We start from the raw sequence: 20,578 nt of genomic DNA, 5'->3' as shown, positions 1-20,578 counted from the left end.
GTGGGTTTGAGGGGTTGCCCTGTGTGGGCAGGACACCCCAAGCACCCAACATGAGGGCAGAGGAGGCTGCTCCAGTGTCTGGAGGATGCCTACCATCACGGTTGGTGTCCATCTGGCGGAAGATCTTCTCTGTCCTCTTCTCTGGTGTCGACTCATCTTCCGGCATCTTCATTACAGAAGAAACCATCTTATAGATTGCCTGTGTGATACGACAGGAGCAAAGAGCTGGTAAGAAACACATTAGCTTAGTGCAGGGGTATGACAGAAATAGGCAGAAAATATCCTAGAACATCGGCTCTGGATGCTGAAGGTGGATGGGTGGCACCAGTACATGCAGCTGTCCTCTTCAGAGGGATGCTCTTTTGAAATACTGTGCTGCCTTATTTAGTCATGGCCAAACACAATCTGGGTTTGGACCGAGGTCGTATTTTTCCTTATCACAACAGTCTTCAGATGAATTTATCGCTTGTACAGCATGTTAGGCACTGGAGGCTTCCAGTGCCTGGGGGAACAATAAGACCACTGAGGTCTTGTCCTGCACTGTGGTGTGTCTCCATGCTTCAGCCACCCAGGCTCCATCCTCACCACCCCTGTCCCCTCACCCTGCCTTTGCTTTCCCCCACCTCCTTTCTTGCTTTTCTCCTTGCCTTGGTCAGCATCCTGCCTGCAGGGTGGGCAGTGACTCGCTCCCTGCATTTGACGTGTCTCACAGATAACGAAGACTTGACCGGCAAGGAGGTGGCCTTTTCCTTGAGGGTTGGTGTGTGTACACTGCTGAAAACCTCATTCACAATTCGTTCCACAGAGAACAGATGTTCTGGTCCCACACGGCACTGGTGCCACCCATAGCTATTCCCTACACTGACAAATCCATTAGTCACATATGGTACTAGCCACCCCTAAAAGAAGGGTGATGTTAATTTTAAAACAAGGATGAGTAGTTGTCTCTGAACTGGTTATCTGAACATTGCCTGCAAATGTGAGCATGCCGTACCAGTAAACAAGTGGTTTTTGTGTTAGATATCTTTACAGCGCCACACAGCTGGGAGAACAGCAGCAGGCAGAGAGCTACAGGGTGGTGGCCTCCAGGGACCCTCCCGGAGACCTCCAGGAGAGGCAGCACATCCCAGCCCACGGCAGCGCTGCCCTGGTCCGACCAACTCCTTCTGCTTCCCACTGCAGTTCATTGGCCTCTGGCTGATGGGTGCTGCACTGGGCAGTCACTTTGCCCCCCAGTCCTGGCCTGTAGATGTGAATTGCTTTCTTCCACAGATTGGAATTCTTGTTTCCCAACCAACACAGTGTCTGCAGTGGTCAGTTGTTAACTTAGTACAGGCATGATGGCTTTAGCTATTTGTTCTCTACTTTCTCCTGCTCTGGGAAGGGAGGTCCTTGGCGCAAAGCCAGGATTGCTCGCTGGATCTCCCCTCTCCCCTTTTCCCATTCATGAAGGCACTCCGCCGAGCACGCTCCCATCATCCGGCCCAGGGTCCCCAAGGGCTGGCTGCAGGAATGTAACAGCAGAGATTCACCAGCTGGAGGATGCCACTAAGCAGCACAGACATTTTACACTCACACAAGGAAGCAACCACCCACTTGGCCATTTTGCTGGCTTCTCCTCCACCAGCAGCTCACCTTTCACATCTCCTGGCCTTTAAATAACTTTAAACAAGTTACATCCTGAGAAAGGCATTTGTCTGTTTAATTAATTGTTCATCGATTATGCTCAGTGCAGTCAGACATCTGCTCCCTCAGTTATATCGCCAGCACTGTGGCCGTGGATTTTCTGCTCTGCCCTCCCATAAGCCTGTAATGCTGGCTATGGATCCAAGCAGCGGAACAGAGGAGACTGTTTCAGGATGAACAGCTGCTGGCTGAATGGAAAAGTGGTGGGCTTTAATCATTGACTTCATCGTCATCATCATTTGCACTGCGGGAACACCCAAAGGCTCCCAAGAGAATTAGGGTGCCAGGGTATTGGGCAGAGCCTCTGTATAGCCAGGGATGCTGTCCACACAATGATGATCATCTGATAACCAGGAGAACAGAAGAATGGATGAACATCCAAGCACGTGAGCATAGGGGGAAGGAGGCAATAGGGGAAGGAAAAAAAGGAGAGGGTGGGCAGTAGGAATTTACACCTTCCTCATCCTCATCAGCATGCAAGTCTTGCAGGGGTCAAAGCAGAGATGAAGCTTATAAATCTGCCAGTGTTTAAGCATCTTAAGCTGTCTGGCTTTTGTCAGGGGTAGGAAGAGAGGCTGAGGGGTCATTCACTCCGGGTGAGAGGACGGCAAAGCAGAGAATCTGTATTGAAAGTGTGGGAGGAATGCCCCAGACCGGGACTGCAGGCATGTTTACCCTGATCAAAGTAACCATAGTAAGAATATGCAGATTTTAGGACAAAAAAAAAAAAAAAAAGCAAGCACTTCAGGATGACTTCATCCTACAGGGTCCTTTTCACAGAGGCATGCGAAGGGAATAACAGATGAGATATTCTAGGAAAGCCAGATGGGAATAACATAGTAAGCATTCCTTTCATGCTGAAAATGGTTACTCTGGACAAATTCTTATGGCCTTACTCAGAAGTTCAGTGGGAAGTTTTCCTAAAGTAAAAGCCAGCTAAAGCTGATTAAGAGTCTTGAGGCTTGCCCCATATTAATGCAATGCAGCTACACAGAGGTCTTTATTGCATGTTTGAAAGAGCAAGCTTTGAAAGGAAGCTGGTTTCGTGCGCTAATTACATGGAGCTGGGCTGTACTAACCCCGGGCTCCAACCTGGGACCAAAAGGCTGCAGGAGCTCCACTCCACGTGGAGTATGGCTCCTTGGCCTCGCAACACTTGGCCTGAAAGCCATTGGTGGCATTCAGCAGGAGAAGGTTTGGAGGTTGTTATCTATCAGCAGCTGCCTGAGTCAGGGCAGCTTTTGCAGGTGGACTTCTGATAGAAGGGCTCCTTACAGCTCCATGGTGTCCCTGAATGCCACCAAAAAGTTGTGCCTCCAGAGCCCTGTGTGCATCACTGGAGCAAGCTCAGGCTCCAGCTTCATCTGAACCGGCTGGTTCCCTGCTGAGCTCTCCTCTTTGATTTTCCACCTGGATGTGGATGAGCAGCAATGGGTGATTTAGGGCAGATCTCACCCCTTTGCCCATTTGCATAGGTTTTGCCCCCAGTCGCTGGCTGCCACTGCTGCACTGGGATCAGAAACCCTGGGGGGGGCTGCACTTCCCTGCTATACTTGGCAAAGTGTCAAAGAGCTCCTTACGGTGATGGCAGCAATGACAGCACAAATTTTCAGTCAATGCTTTTTACTCTGTTGAAATAAATTTTGACAGCTAAATGTCTCATGAAGTGAATAATTGGCCTGAAAAAATTGCTTTCCTCTCAGTCTCATGGGGATTTTTGACACTGTCTTCACTGAGAGCCCTATCAGCTTCTGCTTCTTCCCATATCAGCTTGTGTTTCTTTCTGGCTTACAAATAAACTAGCCCAGCAAGCGAAACGTGTGTCCCTTGTTCGTATTAAACTGAAAGTGTTATTCTTGTTTCTCAGCTCACTATTCTTAATATGCCTTATGACTCCATATGGTGAAAAATGTATCCTTAGAACAAGGTTTCCATCTCTTATTTGAACTCTTATTTTAAGAGACTCTCACCAAATATGTCCCATTCCAGCAAGGGGAACAAACAAGGCTCTTCTAGCTGGTCTGCAGCTATTTTTGGGTGGTCTGGGCTATTTAGATTATAGGTAAACATATGGGAGACATGAAAAGCATTTCTAGGGGAGAAGAATCTGAGAGGATCTGTGGTGAGGTCTGTTAAGAGGAAAGACTATGAAACATCTTCCCACAGTACTCTGCAGATGTGCTGTGCCCGGTAGGTGTAGCAGCATCCCATGGACCTCCTTGCATTAGGTTCTGCAATCGTCAGCCCACCACTAAAGTCCTTCAAGTTATGTGATCCTCCAAACTGTGCAGCCAGCTCCATGTGGATGGCTCATGTGTGTCTCTAAGCGAGGCTTTTGGGGTGCTTGTCTAGGGGAGGGTCATGGGCAGGCATGGTGAGTCTGTGTTAGGCCGTGTGCACATGGTTAACAGAGCTTAAGGGAGTGCAAGTGCTTTGCCCTCTAGTCCACTGCTTTGCAGAGAGAACTGGCTTCAAAAAGCTGTTGTGGGCCATTCACATGCGTCTCCTTGGCAGCTAGCCAGTGACTAGGTGCTCCTGTGGGCCATGAGCCATCTTAGCCAGTGGGTCCGCTGTTTCAGTGCTGCTGCTGCTGTCACCGTTACTGCAAACACCTTGTTGCCACTGTCGAGCAAGAGTGCGATACCTGCATCGCCTGCGGTGGTGATGGGTTAGGCCAGAGCATGAGAAAGGAAATGCAAGTAACCACCAGCACAGCAGTGAAAAACACTACAGAGGGAGGACTTTCAAAGCACAAAGAACAGGCTGAAAAGGAAGAAAAGCGTGCCTTGCCCCTATATTATTTAAGATACAGTAATCCCACAGTAACACAGACAGTATTTTTCTGTAAGACTAAGACTTGTAGATTGATGGTGTTTCTTTTAGCATTCACTTTGATGTATTGTCTCATGCAAAAATCCCAATGAAAACATAATAAATCCTGCTATATCAATATGCTAATGTATGCTAGATACGAGACTTGTAATAGGTTCCTCTGAGACATGTATCAGAGATATAACAGAGTTCTGTTTTTCACTATCAGAAAGATTGTGATGGCTGAGGGCCCCCAGGAAGACATTTGATACAGAATCCTGTCTTTCCATATTAAAAAATAATCATCTTTTATAAATGAAAGTGATAGTTGTTAGCTGGTTTTTTTTGTAAGTCTAATCACTCTACATCAAAGGAACCCCTCAATAAAGCAAGAAAATGTGCTCTCCTACTTCAGTTTCACATACCATCCGAACATGCTTCCAGAGACTATGCAACAAATCCTACCCTTGTGATACAGGGAGATCACTGTGATCATAAAAAACTGGAAGAAGAGAACAGGGTGAGATCTACAAGCATGTTGCGTTATGGGAAGCTCCATCACAGAAAGGGCAGCTTTCCTGATTGGAAAACCTGCTGGTGATTCATGGCATAGAAGGGACTGTTGCTCAGGCTTATTGGGCTGTTTAAGGTCTTAATTGCTTTTTATGTGGCCCCTAAAAATGTGAGGTGAGAGTAAATGAGACAAAGCATTGCTCAGTTGAGTTCCAGGTGCAATCTGAAAGGAGGATAGAGCCAAACCTCCCAAGCAGGGCAGTAGGAGGGCTGGAGTGCCAGGCTGAGGGCTTTGTGCAGTCAAAGTGTTGGTCTGGGTTGGATGTACAAGCTGACAAAATGTCACCCTACACTGATCCCTAAGCTGTTGTTTCACTTGATGATGGCATCATGGTTGTAAAGGACAATGCTCGATTTGGTACCAATATGAATATGAGGAGGAGGTGGAGCCTTTCAGCCTCTAAACATGCTGGTGAGTGGATCTGGGATAACAGGAAAAAGCTGCCAGCTTTGCTGATCCTCGCTTGGCTTGCTACGGAGAATCCAGCCACCGACATTTTCATTAAATTTGATACGAACGCATCTGTGGCCTTGTTCTCCCTGTTTGTAAATCTTCTGGTCTGGGGAGTTTGTGCTGCTGTTCAGTGCTGAGGCTTTCCAGGGCTACAGGAGAGCAGCAAGGGGTCCTGCGGTCCCTGGGGCCTCTCCTCCTCCTGGAGAGCAGGCATCCACTCAGGTTTGCTTTGTACTTTGTTAGTTCTTTTGGGATTCTCTGTGTTTTCTCATAAGGAGAAATGGTGCTAGAAAAACAATAATTGACAGCCTGTTTACCCTACCCAGTGGAGAGGAAGATGTGTAAGGAACAGAGTATGTTCTAATGCAGATATTCCATGGGGTTTGTCATGGCACAGAAACGAATGCAACCCTGCTCTTTAGTGCAGATACAGAACCCCAGGGTAGGGGGATGCCACAACAACCCTACATTTACAGCTGAGCTTTGTATCTGGTCATGCTGAAGCAGGGCCAGGGCTGGTGTTAGCTGCTGCTCCGAGGACACGGGAAGAGCCCCGGTCAAAAGGCAAAGGCACCACGTGTCAGGCTGACTCCATACACACAGTTTGCCATTACAGCCTGTAGTTTGTGTGTTGTCCCTTTCCCTTGATTTCCAGCACAAATATGTCTGAATAATACAGTACATAGCCAGCACTTCAAGATTTCCAGTGAAAGAAAGGATCTTGATAACAGACTTTTTTTTTTCTCTTTTTTTTCTTTTAAACAGCTCTGCGTTATACAGTTTCAAGCTGTGTAAATATACTACTATGTCAAGAAATGTTTTAAAGCTTTCAGTAGAGTGATGTGCCTTAAGGGTAAAAACATGTTAGAGGAAGCCAAAGTGAGGTGGGACTCCTACTAACAACACAAGAAAACACATCCAAAGAAGCCATGTATGGAATCATTGTCTACCCAGATAAGGTTTGTCTGTACTAGCAACTTAATATGACAACAGCTAGTATGATAGTAAGTATGCAGACCTGACTGGAATTAGGCAGGCAGACCCCTTTTAAAATATGTGAGCTGGTTCTTCATAACAGCACAATTTCAAAGTAAATGTGTTTCTTATTGTGGAGGAAGCCTGCCTTCCTTTAAAGTACACTACCTGGTTTATATAAGATGCCTATTTGGTCCAACTGTAATTAATTGTAATTAATTGACTGTGATTTCCCAGAGGACAGAATCACATTTATCTGCAGGTTAGTTGCTATGCTCCAGCCCAACAGAACTTCCAAGGGAGAACTTCCCATGAGACATGTTGCTCAGGAAAAACTCGCAATGGCTATCAAATACTGTAGTTCGAATTGTGACACAATCTTTGCCAAATGAAACAACATTTTATATTCAAGCAGTTATACAGAGAACCAAGATCATAAACACCCAAACGCTGCCAGATTTTTTCATTCGTTGTCTCATTGCAATATTGCTTCACAATTTGCTTGGAAGGAGGGAGGCTGAGGGGTGCCTCTGAGCAGCACATACCTGCACGATTTCCAGCATCTCTGACTTACTGATGTAGCCGTTCCCATCGAGGTCGTACATGCTGAATGCCCACTTCAGCTTTTGCTCCAGTTTACCTCTCGACGTTACACTCAAGGCTATGATGAATTCTCTGAAATCTATTGTTCCATCTCCATTGGCGTCAAAAGTGCGGAATACATGTTCCGCAAACTTAGAAGCGTCCCCATAAGGGAAAAAGTTCCCATATATTTTTTTAAACTCCTCCATAGATAAATGTCCACTTGGACAGTCTCTCAAGAAGCCTTTGTACCACTCCTGGATCTCGTGTTCTGTAAAGTCTGTACTTTCTAGCAAATCTTGCATGACTTCAGGGCGTAGTTTGCTGTTTTGCTTTCCCATATTGGCGTCAAAATGTTACCTGCAGGGGAAAACCAAACACATATGAATTATTATTATTTATTATTATTATCTATTAGCTTAGAGGCTGCAGAAAAACAGTATGCTTGACTCTGAGTTTACTAATGAGAGTTCACTCTCGGGAATCAATTGAATCTGGACAGTGCCCACCACTAGGAGTATACTCTGAAAAAACTAACAAGGCCTAATCTACATGTTGATTATATTGTCTTTTTGCAGCCTGGAGAACTGTAATTACATTGAATTTATTGCCGTTTGCCTTTGAAATCATGAGGTAAGCAATGGATGTTGCAAGGTGTAGCTGACAGCAGCTGTGTGTTGCAGCACACTCTCCATCCCGGTCAACCAGTTGTCTCAAGGACCTGACCTGAATGAGATGGATTTCTTTTTTTTTTTTTACCTCTGGTGGAAACCAGGTTGCTACAATGGTCTAGGTTCACTTGGTCTTGCTCCAAAATGGGATCAAGGTGCATCTGCAGTGTACACTGAAAACAGGAACTCCAAAGCCCTTCTAGATACATCTTTATAGCCAGAATCAAACAAAGCAACCCAGAAGCTGCCTCTCTTGTTTGGCATGGACCGATTCCTATATTAGTTCAAAATGCAGATGAAATCTGAAAAGATTTTATGAAAGGTGGATTCCCCTACCCCAAACTATCGCCGTGTTTTTTAATTCTCCCTGCAGCCAGAAATCAGATCTATTGCTAAGTAATAGTAATGTGGGTGGTCACAGCTCTTTGAAAAAAATCTCTTTAAATAAAAAGAGGAGAAAACAAAAGTACCCAGACAACAAAATTGGAAATTCGTTTCCCTTAAATTAACCATTAAGAAATGTTATTGGACACAGCTGCTGTTATAACACCTTAATTATATTTTATTTAAGGCAAGTTGCTACAGATTACACTGTGCAGCAGATCTACTAATGATTGATGCCCTTTGGGGTTTAAGATTTGGAGCCTGAGTGTGTTGGCTGCAAAAGGCAGCAGCATCAGCTTTACTGGAAGCTTTAGCATTATACCTGAACTGTGGGAAGCTGTTCTGTATCGACAAAAACCTGCCTGAGAATGTATCTTGCGAATGACAGTCACAACTAAAATCTGATGTATGGATAGCTTAAGTAGAATTGCAAAACAATCTATACAAGACTTCCACACTCTTGTCAGAATGGAGTCTCTGGGCCACAGAGATGGATTTATGAGTAGTGCCTGGAGTGGCTAATGAGCATTCAATAAAATGCTTTTTCTAGACCAAAGTAATACTTTTTAAAAATGAAGAATAATACAATATTGTATAAAAATGAAGAATAATACATGTCAGAAGCAGCTAGCGAGAAATGTACCACCATTTGAAGCTAATCTACTGTCTCTTTGGCATTGGGAGGAAGAAACTGAGGTCCCTCCAGGTGATGCCAATTGTTTCCTGTAGTAAGAAGCTCCCCTTCTCCCCAAGGTGAATTTGAACTCCCCAAGGCAGCTAGAGGAGCCACTCCTTAATCTCCTGTGTTCTTGGATGGAATAACCAAAAAGATTTACTTTTCAAGGGTCAAATGGTGAGATCCATCCTAGATCTATCTGTGTCTCCGCAGGATCCACTGATGGATGTCTAGTAACTAGATGTCTGGTCTAAACCCACCGCCCACACAGCTGATGGAGAATAGGCTCCCCTGTTCACAGAGGGGAGGTTGGAAGGGGTGAGGAGTCCTGCCCAGTGCGACCCCCTCCACCTCCTGACCATTGCAGGGGTCTGGGTGACTAGCTTCATCCAAACAATGTCTTTTCCTCCAAAGTGTCTCCAAAACACTTGGAAAGTGGAAGATGCCACCTCAAGCTAATTTTTTCTATTGCCTTTCCTCCTTTCCTCCCAATCCAAACATACTGTACAGTTTTCAAGTAAACCAAGCTCCAAATACCCTGAAATTAGCCAAAAAGTCCCTGTTTTATAGGCCTGGTCTGACAGCTGCTGAGGCAGCTGAAGGTTGCGTTGCCTTCAGTGGGTGTTGGATGGGGTCCATTATAAACAACCTGGGAATTAGTCGAGTGAACAGATTACGTCAGGGCAGCCAGACAGATTTGTGTCAGGCAAAACAACATGAGCAGGGTCTGCCAGCGGGATGGAAAAGCAACTGGACAAGTGAAGTGGCCAGGCTTAGTTTAAGAGTGGCACCAGTTTAATACAAAACAAACCAGTAAAACCCCCAGAGCAGGCAGCAGCCACCCACACCCATGGTCAGCAGCTATTCCACAGCCCAAGGGCTGCACACTTTTCAGAGCATTAGTGTAGAAAGGGAAGATATGTGACTGATGTGCAAAGCGGCTGCAGTAGGAGCGAGCTGGCATTAGCGATATAAGCGCTTGCTGCTTTTTAGTATCTCAAACACTTGAGAGCGCAAAACTTGGCTTGCATGCTGCTGGTCCAGAATCTTGTGAAAAATCAAGTAGTGAGATAACACACAGGCAGTGGCCTTCAAGAGGCAGCCAAAAAGAATGTGTTTCAGCCCCCAAAATGATGCCTTTATAGTTGCACATGGCTGCAGGTGCAACATTTTTTACCGAATAATAAAAAATTCAGAATAGCTGGAGGTAGGTAGGAGCAAAACATCACAACCAGAAAAACCTGTGTTCTCCAGGCAGAAAGGGAGAGCTAACCATATGTGACTTGCAGCAAGGGGCTGGAAGTCACAGCTGCTGTGACGCCAGGCAACACAGTCAAAACCAGTCAGATTATTTCTGAGTCCACTTGTGATGAATTTGTATCATGTTCCTTGCCCTCCAGATTGTTCCTTATTAATAGGTGGTGTTCTAGGAGCCATAACAATGGGATTTATTGTGCCCATTCTATCAACAGCAGATCAAAATGCTTTTGCAGCCCAAGTACAGAAAATCCTTGAAGACACTTGAAGATCCTTATAATCATTTTATACACTGCTGCCTGCCTCTTCAGGATAGATTAGATCATGGGCAAAGTACAGTCTGCTAAGGGAATGTCAGCTAACAATGACAGCAATACATGCACAGAATAAAACAAAATTGGATCTGATTTTAGGCATTTTTTCACACTTTATCACCTCTGTAGATTTCAAATTTTTAATAAATGATTGAATGTTGAAATTCAGCAAGTAAATAGTTAACGGCAATCGCAGTGGCAAAGTAAAATATTGACAATACTGAGAAATGGATGTTGTAGGTATACAAAACAAAGACAAATTAAGCTTTTAATGATTATGCTTAGTTGCATTTCTACAATTTCTTCCTCTGATACAATGGCGTTAGGCATAATATGTATGAATGACTTTCTATCTGACGTACAAAAATATTAAGGTCTTAATCTGAAGGCAATATTGTTTGGTAAAAGAATATGATGTGTTTATGGCTTGAAGGACTGATACCATTTCAGCCAACAACCACAGAAGACCTGAAAGGAAAGCATTGCTGCGGTGTGGTTGCTATGGAAAGAATATCTGTTCACTGATTATTGTATGAAATGCACAAGCCCTGCTCCATAAAGTAAACACTTGAACTTGCTCTAATCAGGTCTAGGTGCTAAGTTTTTAAGACCAGACTGCAGACAGCTGTTTGACAGACAACGGGCTGTGACAATTCAGCATCTAAGAGAATAAATAAATGAAACAGCAACTGACACCACACTGGCTGACTTTCCCTGCAGTGCAATATATTGTTTGCAGACAGGACATCAATGCTGTTACAGCCTTCTCCTCAAACAGGGAGAACTGACCCAACAGAAAGGCAATGAACACTTATTCTGTCATGTGTCTCTTGTTAGCGGTTTGCTGCTGCTCATTTGCTCGATCTGAAACTTTGGGATAAGGCGAACATAACTGCCTGTTTAAGCAACAGCCTTGCAGGAGCTGGGATGCTGCAGCAGCTAAGAGGGTGCAGCTGACCCATTGCTGTGTGAATGCAATGCAAGCATCAAAACATATTTCCTTAAAAGAAATCAAATTCATTTTTTCTGTTGGGGGTTCGCTATAATAAGCAAGTGCTAGCAACACATTTCTAAGAATGCTCTCACTCTTCAAACTTTACACCCATCATAAAAAGACAACCCTTTTTTTCTTTTCTTTCCTCTTTATTTTTTTTGTGATTGAGCTCAATCTGCCAAAGACAACAAGACATCTTAATTTTAATTCTGATTTAGGTTTTATTCTGAAAGAAAGTCCACTGCTGAGAAAAAGTATAATGAGAAAGGGGCACTTGTTCAGAGAACTGTTGTTCTAAAAATGGAGAATTTAGAATATTGGGTATTTCATAGCTAACAGGGTACAAAGCACCTGAAAGGTGTAAATAACCAGTCTGAAGAGAAGTCCTGCCTGATATATTTCCAGTGGGGATAGCAAGACAAATCACACCATAGGTTTGGCTACAGAGACCAACTGTGTAAAAATAAAGGCAGAAAACTTTTCAGAAAGAAACAATGAAAGCTCTATTTTGTGATTTCAGTGCTATTCCACAATTTCAAATTACAAAGCACTAGATTAAAAAGACCTTGAGCTTTAGGGAGCAATCTGTCAGTGGTAAAGAGGTAACACTGGACAATGCAAGAAGCCTTTTACGTGGCTGGTTTATACGGTCCTAAAGCCACAGGGTGTGCACAGAGGTAATTCTGGGGCACAGGTGGAGAAAGTTTCAGCAACACAGCACTGAAGTGAGCAGGACACTTCTCCAGCGCAGCTGAGAGGCAGCTGGATGACGGACATACCAGTACCAGCTTATTTGACTAGCATTATGGCTGTGTAATATTACAGAAACCAGGGATGAACCACCTCATTATTGTTTGTCTTCAGAAACTGCTGTTTCTTGGTTTCTTACACACGCGGTCTGACCTGTTTCCAAGAAATAATCCACTTATGGGGGCAATGCTGTCTTTAACATTTCTAACACATAATTTGAGAATTTCCCTGAGACTAGCAACCATGGGATTTCAATCTCTGCCAAGCAGCTGAAGTTCCTGATGACCGCTGGAAAGAACCAAAGGCTGAGCAGGACAACAGCATCACTCTAAACCAGCGCTGCTACCTGACAGCTGGGAGAAAGCAGCGCTCCAGCATGAGTCAGCCCCCCCGTGGCAATGCCTAATGACTTGCCTGCAGTACAAGTACTTTCTGCAGACCCGGTGGTTCTTCATCGTGTTACCGCTGTCATTTTTCCTCCAGAGTAACTATTGATTGTTACTAAAAACCTGGACATGTGACAAGTGGACTCATACACACCATCTATCTCTCAAGCTTTCCACACATCTGGATATGGCAGGGATCTCACTTTCTTTCCTGTCCTACCCACCAGCAGTCATCCTCTGTCACTCATACCAGCCCCCGCAGTGCAGCAGCATGTTGGGCTCCGGCAAGCTGAATTCTCCTGCCGTCACTTTCTGCCACTCCTTCCAGTTGCTTCTCTGCCTGTCCTTGTGCAACTCTGCCCTGCCACAGGCTCAAAGAAGGGGTGCTGCTCTGTCCTGGTTGACCAAACCTCTGGTTGACCAAACCTTGTGGCGTGGCATCTCCTGACCCTGTGGTAAGGGGGAGATGTCAGGGGCAGACTGCAGTGCATCTCAGAGCATGGGACTTCAGCTGGGGATGTGTCCCCAGGGCTTCCAGGCCAAAACTATGCCCTGTTCTCAGCACTTCAAAGAGTTAGAACTATTCTCTCCCTCCTCTGCCAGCTGCTCTCATTGTTTGGTAGAGCTTCAGATCCCAGATGCCGGTTCACCAATTACAGCATGTGGCAGTCTCTGCAAGTTCTGCTGTAATTTGCGATCCAATGCATGCACATTTCCAGACGCACCTCTGGTTCCACCTTGTCCACGCCCTTACAGAATGGGGGAAGGTATGCGCATTTACAAAATTCAAGGCCTTCTGGTATAAAAGTCAAGTTTCCTTCATAAGGTCGGTCATTCCGTCAGGCTGTAATACTGCTAACTGCTGTAACTAACTATGTAATGAGATGGTTCAAAGCAGCAGCTATCTCAAATGACACATTCTCTTCCCATCTGGGTAGGCTGTTTCCCTGTGGCTGGAACACCGGTGTTGACATGGCCCAATCATGAATCATGAATCAAAACCCAACAGTAAATGTGGGCAATGCACTGTCTGTCATCTTGTAGCTCTCCAGTGCGACTCAGGTGAGCAAGGCAGGAAAGTCTGTTTGGTGATCTCTGATGTGCCCCAACCCTGTAATCGTTCACTGAGCTGCCGATGTGCAGGTCAGGCAGAGTGCTCTTCTTTCACATCGCTCTCATTTCTCATGTTCACAACCTCAGAGACACCTCCAGTGCTGCTCTCCACGTTCCCATTGGAAATTTCAGTGCCAGTGCAGGATCCCACTTGTGGGACACAGTGCTTTTGGTTAGAGCAGCAGCAGCACTGGGCAGAATAACTTCTTGGATTTTAGCCTCACGTCATGAAGCACAAGTGCTACCTAGTCAAGGGAGTTTTTCTTTTCGGTCTCAGAGAAAAACTACCCTGCTGGCTCTTGGAAGCAACCACTTTGTTTCCTTCTGGCCATTTCTAGTTTGTTTTCACATGTTCATTTGAGTAACCGGTGTGGCAATGCTTGCCAAGAAAGGCTTTTGTTTAATTTTTTTAAAAGCAGTGTCTTGAAACATATTTTTGAAAGAAAACCAAACTTATTAAAAATCACAGAGGGACTTAGCAAAAAAAATAAACATATGCAGAATAAAATTTTGAGCTTTGCCATCCTCAGTTTATCTGCTTATATTGGCAAACAGCAAAAAATGGATAGAATTCATGAGCAAAATTCATTAAAAAAATCTGACATTCTCTTATCCATATTCACAAGGAACACAAGATTTGCAGTGCAGTATAACAAGTACCCAATGCCTGAAACACATACTATGGAGTAAAATTTCTGGCTAAAACTATAGCTGACATTAAAGAAGAAAAAGTGAAGAAATGAAGGGGGGAAAAACAGAGGAAAGGCTGTGGATGGGATCATCATTCAGTGTTTATGATTTATTTGTCAATAGAAGTAACAGGGGACACATGTATCATCCAGCTACCCATTGGTACTTCATTACCTGTTCATCACAATAAATTTCACTCATTTTGTGTGGGTCTCTTGGTTTGATTCCAGGTTCCTGACGTTTTCACCGCTGCAAGTCACTGTTTTGTTTTGTGTCACCTTCCTGCTCCTCCAGCCCCATTACTGGGGACCCTTCCCCTACAAATGGTGCTCCTAATCGCTCCTTTGACAGCATTTGTTCTGTCAAAGCCCCCCAGGAGAAACTCAAGACAAGAAATAAAAGTAAAGCCTTTATAGCTCTGTGTTTTAGTTGAGGTGGGCAGTCCAAGCAGGAGCAGCTGCAGAGAGTTCACGTGTTTCAAACTTGGAGGCTCTTACAGATATTGAACATCAAAAGCCCAGGCTCTTATACCTTCAGGTCTGCCCTGGCAGAGAAATGCTACAGCTGCTCCACATCATCTCCTGTTTCTCTTTACCGTGATCCCTTTGTGCATTCTAGCAATGAGGGCTGGTGTGGGGGTGGAGGGGGGAGAAGGAGCAGAAAGGTAGTGCCCCTGTCAATAAATGCTGGTACCTTATTATCAGGGTCTTCAGCATCAGTGGGTTAGCTAGATAGCACCTAGTGCTTATCGTGTTACTCTCAGCAATGCCCACAGTCTTGGCTGGAATTTTGAGACCAGTAAGCAGTGTTTTGGCCCTAAGCAGGGACAGTGGTGACGCCCTCACACCCCCTCACTTCTGCATTGCCTCCAGCATCACTGCGGCTTCCAGAGAAGGTCCCTGTTTCCACAACTTTTCCTGTAAGGCTGAGTGTGTGGTACAAGAAAAATGACCAGATGTGAGTATTTCTAGTATTGAGAGCTGGGGCAAAAAAGCACACTGTGTGGATTTGCACAGCATGGCGTGTTGTGCAGCAATTCCTCTCGCATTCACAGCTGGTCACTCTCTCCATCTTAAAGCCTTGCTTTTAGGACTCAGAGCTGGCCTGTGAAACTGCTCCTAGCTGAAACTCGGCATACATCTACCCAGAGGAGCGGCTGTGCATTTGCTCATGTAATGGATCCATTTGCTCCACCTCCACCCATCAGATTTTGATTGAGCCAGGACATTAACCAGGTCTGTTCTTAATCTACTGGTGATCAGCGACCTGCTGCTGCTGCTGCTGCTGCTGCTGCATGGGGAGCCTGGCTGTTACACAGGGGAGGTAACACAAAATCTCTGCTGCTTCAGAGTGTACCTAAGCACCTTCAGGAAGGTTTTCTGCTCAGTTAAGGTGTAACCTCTATCCTCATTCAGGGGTAGACAGGCACTGAGGACAGCCAGCAAAGGGACTACTGGAGCTCCGTATAGAGCAATCAGCGTTCCCAGATCCTACAGTGACCAACCAAGGTGTAAGTGGGTGTCATGGGGGGCCCTGTGCTCCCCTGTGCGCATGAGGGGTGTCTGGCCCTCTAGCCTTTCTCTGTGCCCTGGGCTTTGCCTGGAGTGTTTTGGGCAGCAGTGCGGAGGACCACCACCCTATGAGCAGTGTGAAAAATGATGCAGTAAGTGTTGGTCAGTCATCCCCCAGGGCTGACCAGCAAAGGCTTCACCCACCCAGAACAGCTTGAAAGTAACAAGCTTGTTTTCCCTGCTTAATGAGACATAAGGAAATGAAAAAGACAACAGAAACCAGACAAAAGGGGGGAAAATCACACAGATTTGGTTAAGCCCTCTTCCCACACTCCCAAGGGCTCTCACTAATTTCATTTCTTTCTCATTCTTTAAGTACTCACTACAATAAAAATCATACTGGTAGTCATGTGCTTTTTTTGGTTCATAGTCACTAATTTGTGAAGAGCTGAGAAACAACAGTTTACCACAGGCTCGGTAAGAAAAAATTGTTTATTAATCCTGGGTAGAATCATCTAAGGTCTTTAAAATAACTAACTCTGTCTTGGCAGACTTCAGATGACTCTTTTGGGAATTGGATATGTATTTATATATTTGATTTCTTCAAACTCTATGGAAATAGTATTTTTGTAGAAGTATGTTTGCCTTTGCCTAATTTTATATGATAAAGGGCAAGAGAGGCTTTGCTAGCAGAGTGCATTAGGACATCTGCCCTCAGGAGGCTGCTTTTCCAGATTTTACTGCGTGCAACTGTTTCACTAAGCACAGGACATTCGCAGTATTTATAAACATGGGTGTTAAGCTAACAGCAGGGGAGTTGGCAAAATCTCCCAGCCCATTCCAGCTGGAGGTGACTTTATCTAGCAGCATACTTTCAAAAGGAGACTGTATACCAAAATCCAAATGATGGACACGTTTTCTGCAGTTATTGTGTCTCCTATAATGAAAGCAACTTTTGAACCTAAAACATCTTTAACAATCTCTTTCTGGACCATATATCCTAAAATGTACAAGGTCACATTTTTCAGGTGTTCAGCACCCACAATTAAATGCGGGCTTCTCGAAGAAACACATCTTCCATTTGGGCACCTGTATAATAGGCAGCTTCTCAAAAAGCATCTGTATCCAGTAAACTGAGACCTCCCAGAAAATAAGACCACTTTTTTTTTTGGTACCTAACGGGGGCCTAAGTGCTTTAGAAAAGCCAGCCTTCCTACACACCTGTGTCACTGCAATTTGTCTTTATCCTGATACATCTCCAGCCATGTCAAACCTGGTTTATTCCCTTTTCTTCTGAAGTGCTTCTCTCTTTTGTGTAAGGCACTCACCGGTAGAAACATAATCTTCCCCAATGCACCCAAGCGCACCAGTCATGGAACTCATCTAGCAGCAACTTTATCAGGTTTCTAATCTGTCCTACATCTTGTTCGGTCCTTTTGTGTAACCATATATGCAACACCTTGGTGGAGGGTAGTGGAAACTGATGCAGAAAGCTACTGTTGCACAAAGTAACACAAGAAGCTGATGTGAATTCATGATCTTGATTTTTTTTAATCTTTGTAGATAAATAGCATGTGACTTCCAAAGAGTGACATTACTCTACCCTTAAAAAAATTGTTAACAGATGGTCTCCTATCCCACAGCAGAGACTTGGTGTTGACAGATAAAATGAAAGCATGATATTGGAAAAAAACAGAGTCATTAACTGGCAAACTAGATATTTTTAAAGATGTTCTTGTGATGGGGAAAGGAACGATGGTGAAGGTTCCTACCTGGAGAGTAACTGTGAGTCTTTGTTCCGTACTGGTGAAATTTAATGGAACTTTCTCTGGGAAAGTAGGCAACAGGAGGGTGGGAGTGGGAGGTTCTGGCAGCCAGGACCAGAATTCTGCTGGGGAGATGGAAACAAGATGCACTAAGATAATGTCAGAGTTTACAAATTCATAAATATGATGGCCCATGCCAGGGATGACTTGTCCAGCACCTAGCATTGTCAAGTGAGCCTGAACACGCGGGGCCTAACATAAAAGGTGACATGGATGACTACAGGAATTTTGCAGGGCTTGTAGGAATCTTTTACAGCAGCTTTCAAAGAAGCTTCTAAACTGCAGATCAAGCACTGATTTTCTCTTTGTGCATGTCTTACTTCTCAGATTTTTTACATCCTTGAACTTGCAAGAAGAGTCTGTGAATGACTACCCCTGGAAGAACAGCACTGGGTGAATATTTTTTAGTAGAACCCATTTCCATCAGCTAATGCAGCTTAGCTGATACCAAAATGTTTTGTGGAAATGTGCCACATTCAGGAAAACAGATTCTGGGAAAACGTCAGAATTTATCATTTCAACTTTATCTTTTCCTTTTAACAAAGCAAGACGTTTCAGTGTGACTTTATCTTTTTAATAATTTTGTTTTGGCATTTATGTGAGTTGTTAATTTTAGCACTACAATGGTTTTGACATTATTGAGAAAACAATTCATTGCCAATCAAGTGAAATAACTCATTGTTTCCAGATCATTTTTAATATCCCACCAGGAAATTTTGATGTTTTGTTCCAATTTGCAGTGAAAATAAATATAAATGCCAAAATTTCCTTTGGAAAGGGAATTTCAGATTCTAACCAGCTCTAATCAACAACAAAGCCATCTGTTTTGTATTAATGACTTAGGGCAGAATGTAACGCTGAGAACAGGGTGATATTCTACTGTTCAGCATTGCTCATGGAAGTCAATGACATACAGCAAGTTTCTAGCTCCTAGTTGTCTAGGGAAGTTTGAGGCTAGCCACTTCTATTTTATTCTCCATGCTGTCTTGCCAAATTCATGCAATTTGTCATTCAAACCCAAGATTTTCCTGTGAAAGTATAAGAAAACATGCTCCCAGTGACATATGGCACAGCCTACAGCCTCTACGACTGAAGGGAACTTGTAATTCCCAAATTACAGTGCAGTAAACTACTTTCATTTTACAAAGGTTTTAGACTGAAAATTTAAATAAAATATTTGTTTCATGATAAATGTCTGATTTTGAACATTAGTAAGAAGATTAATCTATTTTTTTTTCAAAAGATAACTTCATCCAGATGTATCATGATTTGAATTCTATTTGAGAAGTCCTATTGACATGAAGCACTTCAGCACCAATGAAATAAAACAACATTTTAATTCTAGTTCAAGGCAATGTCTCTGTTATCTTTTTTATAAATTTCTTTATAAAGTTTTTTAAGCTCTATCTTCACAGATATATTCTTCATGCTGCAGATGAGGTACAGGAACACCATATAATTGCCTCCAAGCTGCTCCAGCAATCCAGTCTGCTTGCTGGGCTCAGCCACGGACTGCAGTTCAGGCACTTTGCTTTGCCCCTTTAAAAGTTTCCCGTGGGCAAGAATGTGGTTACCTTTGGTGACGATGGCATCTCCTTTTTTTCCTAACAATCTGGTGACTACCCAAGCCACCTCAGGATACCTGCTTCCCCCCACTCTACCTGGGCAGCTGACCTAGAAGGGCTGGATCTTGGGGTGTGCAACAGGCCCTCAATGAGCAGATGCTGCTTTCTGTTCCCTCCGAGCATCATTTGTGTACTAACCTGATGGGAAAATTAGCTTGGATATGATCTATGAGGTTACTGAAAGAAGATTTTGATTTGTATTCATTTCAAAAGTCAGAATGACATCCAGTCCGGACAGCCCGCTGTGAAAAACAGACCCGTGTTTTACCCAGCTGCTGTTTCATACACATATCAGTGTGCTGCCTGATTTTAGAAATTACTCAACAGGAATGAATTTGGGAGTTTGAGCAACATGGTAAAGGTCGCTAAGAAAACTCCCTTAAGAGGCATAGAAAAACATTTTACAAATTAAGTGCAAAAATAATTTGCTGTGCTTCTCTGTCCATCTCTCACACACACATATAAACAAATACTTGCATGATCTTTATGTTCTTACTATTATTTGTTATCAATAAGCAAAACCCTAGCAGTTCTCAATATTAAGTGTAGGTAGTAGCCACTCATAAACAATACTGTTTTACAAAGGAACCTTCGTGATGGCATCCGTCATATGGTCATAATACAGATTGTAGTAAAAAAAAATAAAAATTGTTTGCAAGAATTCAACAAAATGTTCAAAGCATTACACAAACTGCAGTGAGAAATACTGTATAAAATCTAGGACTGAATCTAGACTGAAAAATCTGAATTACGGGTTTGAAAACTTTTCTGCCATTACTGAAGATTTTCTGTAAATTCAACTAAGATTAACTCCTCCACAAATGAATGGGTTAACAGCACTTCTGGCTCCACTATTAACATCCTCTGAGGAAGTAAACAAAGTTCATCAGATAACTGTTTTCAGATGAACTATTTTTTTCTCATGTGAAGAACAAACAATTTGTATTATTGTAGAAAAGTAGAAGTGGCAGAACCAGAAAATTTCTTTCCAAAGTTTGACTTTAGGAAAATCAGATTTTGTCCAACATGGAATAAAATACCACTTTTCACCACTTCCTAGTGACTGTAAATAAATAGAAATGCTGATACTATTACAATTTTAGGCCGGTTTACTTTTGCCTCTTTGGTGTTCTCAAGATGTCAGCTTCTCTGAGATTTCTTGTATGCAACGTTTAGTGCCTCTCCCCATTTTTCACTTTCTATGAAATTTATTTTTTCTGTTACTGTATAAAACTTTGTTCTTTCTTTGACATGTTATTTATTTTTCCCTTATCTCTTACTTTTCACTACTATTTCTTAG

General features: G+C 43.6%; 1 protein-coding gene across 6 annotated transcripts in view; it reads right to left on the bottom strand.

Moving 5' to 3' along the window:
* Positions 1-20,578, bottom strand: part of NCALD (neurocalcin delta) — a 60,782-nt gene that overhangs the window by 10,490 nt on the left and 29,714 nt on the right. For 2 of the 6 annotated variants that reach the window (XM_056331487.1, XM_056331485.1), the window contains exons 2-4: positions 17,600-17,718; positions 7,045-7,441; positions 94-199 (exon numbers count right to left, since the gene is read on the bottom strand). In XM_056331487.1, coding sequence (XP_056187462.1) covers positions 94-199; positions 7,045-7,422 — 484 coding nt within the window. In that variant the 5' untranslated portion in view covers positions 7,423-7,441; positions 17,600-17,718. The remainder of the gene's footprint in view (positions 1-93; positions 200-7,044; positions 7,442-17,599; positions 17,719-20,578) is intronic. The other 4 variants (XM_056331488.1, XM_056331486.1, XM_056331484.1 and 1 more) reach the window with 2 other exon arrangements.

The sequence above is a fragment of the Falco biarmicus genome, chromosome 3, assembly GCF_023638135.1.
Source record: "Falco biarmicus isolate bFalBia1 chromosome 3, bFalBia1.pri, whole genome shotgun sequence".
Lineage (NCBI taxonomy): Eukaryota > Metazoa > Chordata > Aves > Falconiformes > Falconidae > Falco > Falco biarmicus.
This window is presented reverse-complemented; position numbering and strand designations above follow the sequence as displayed.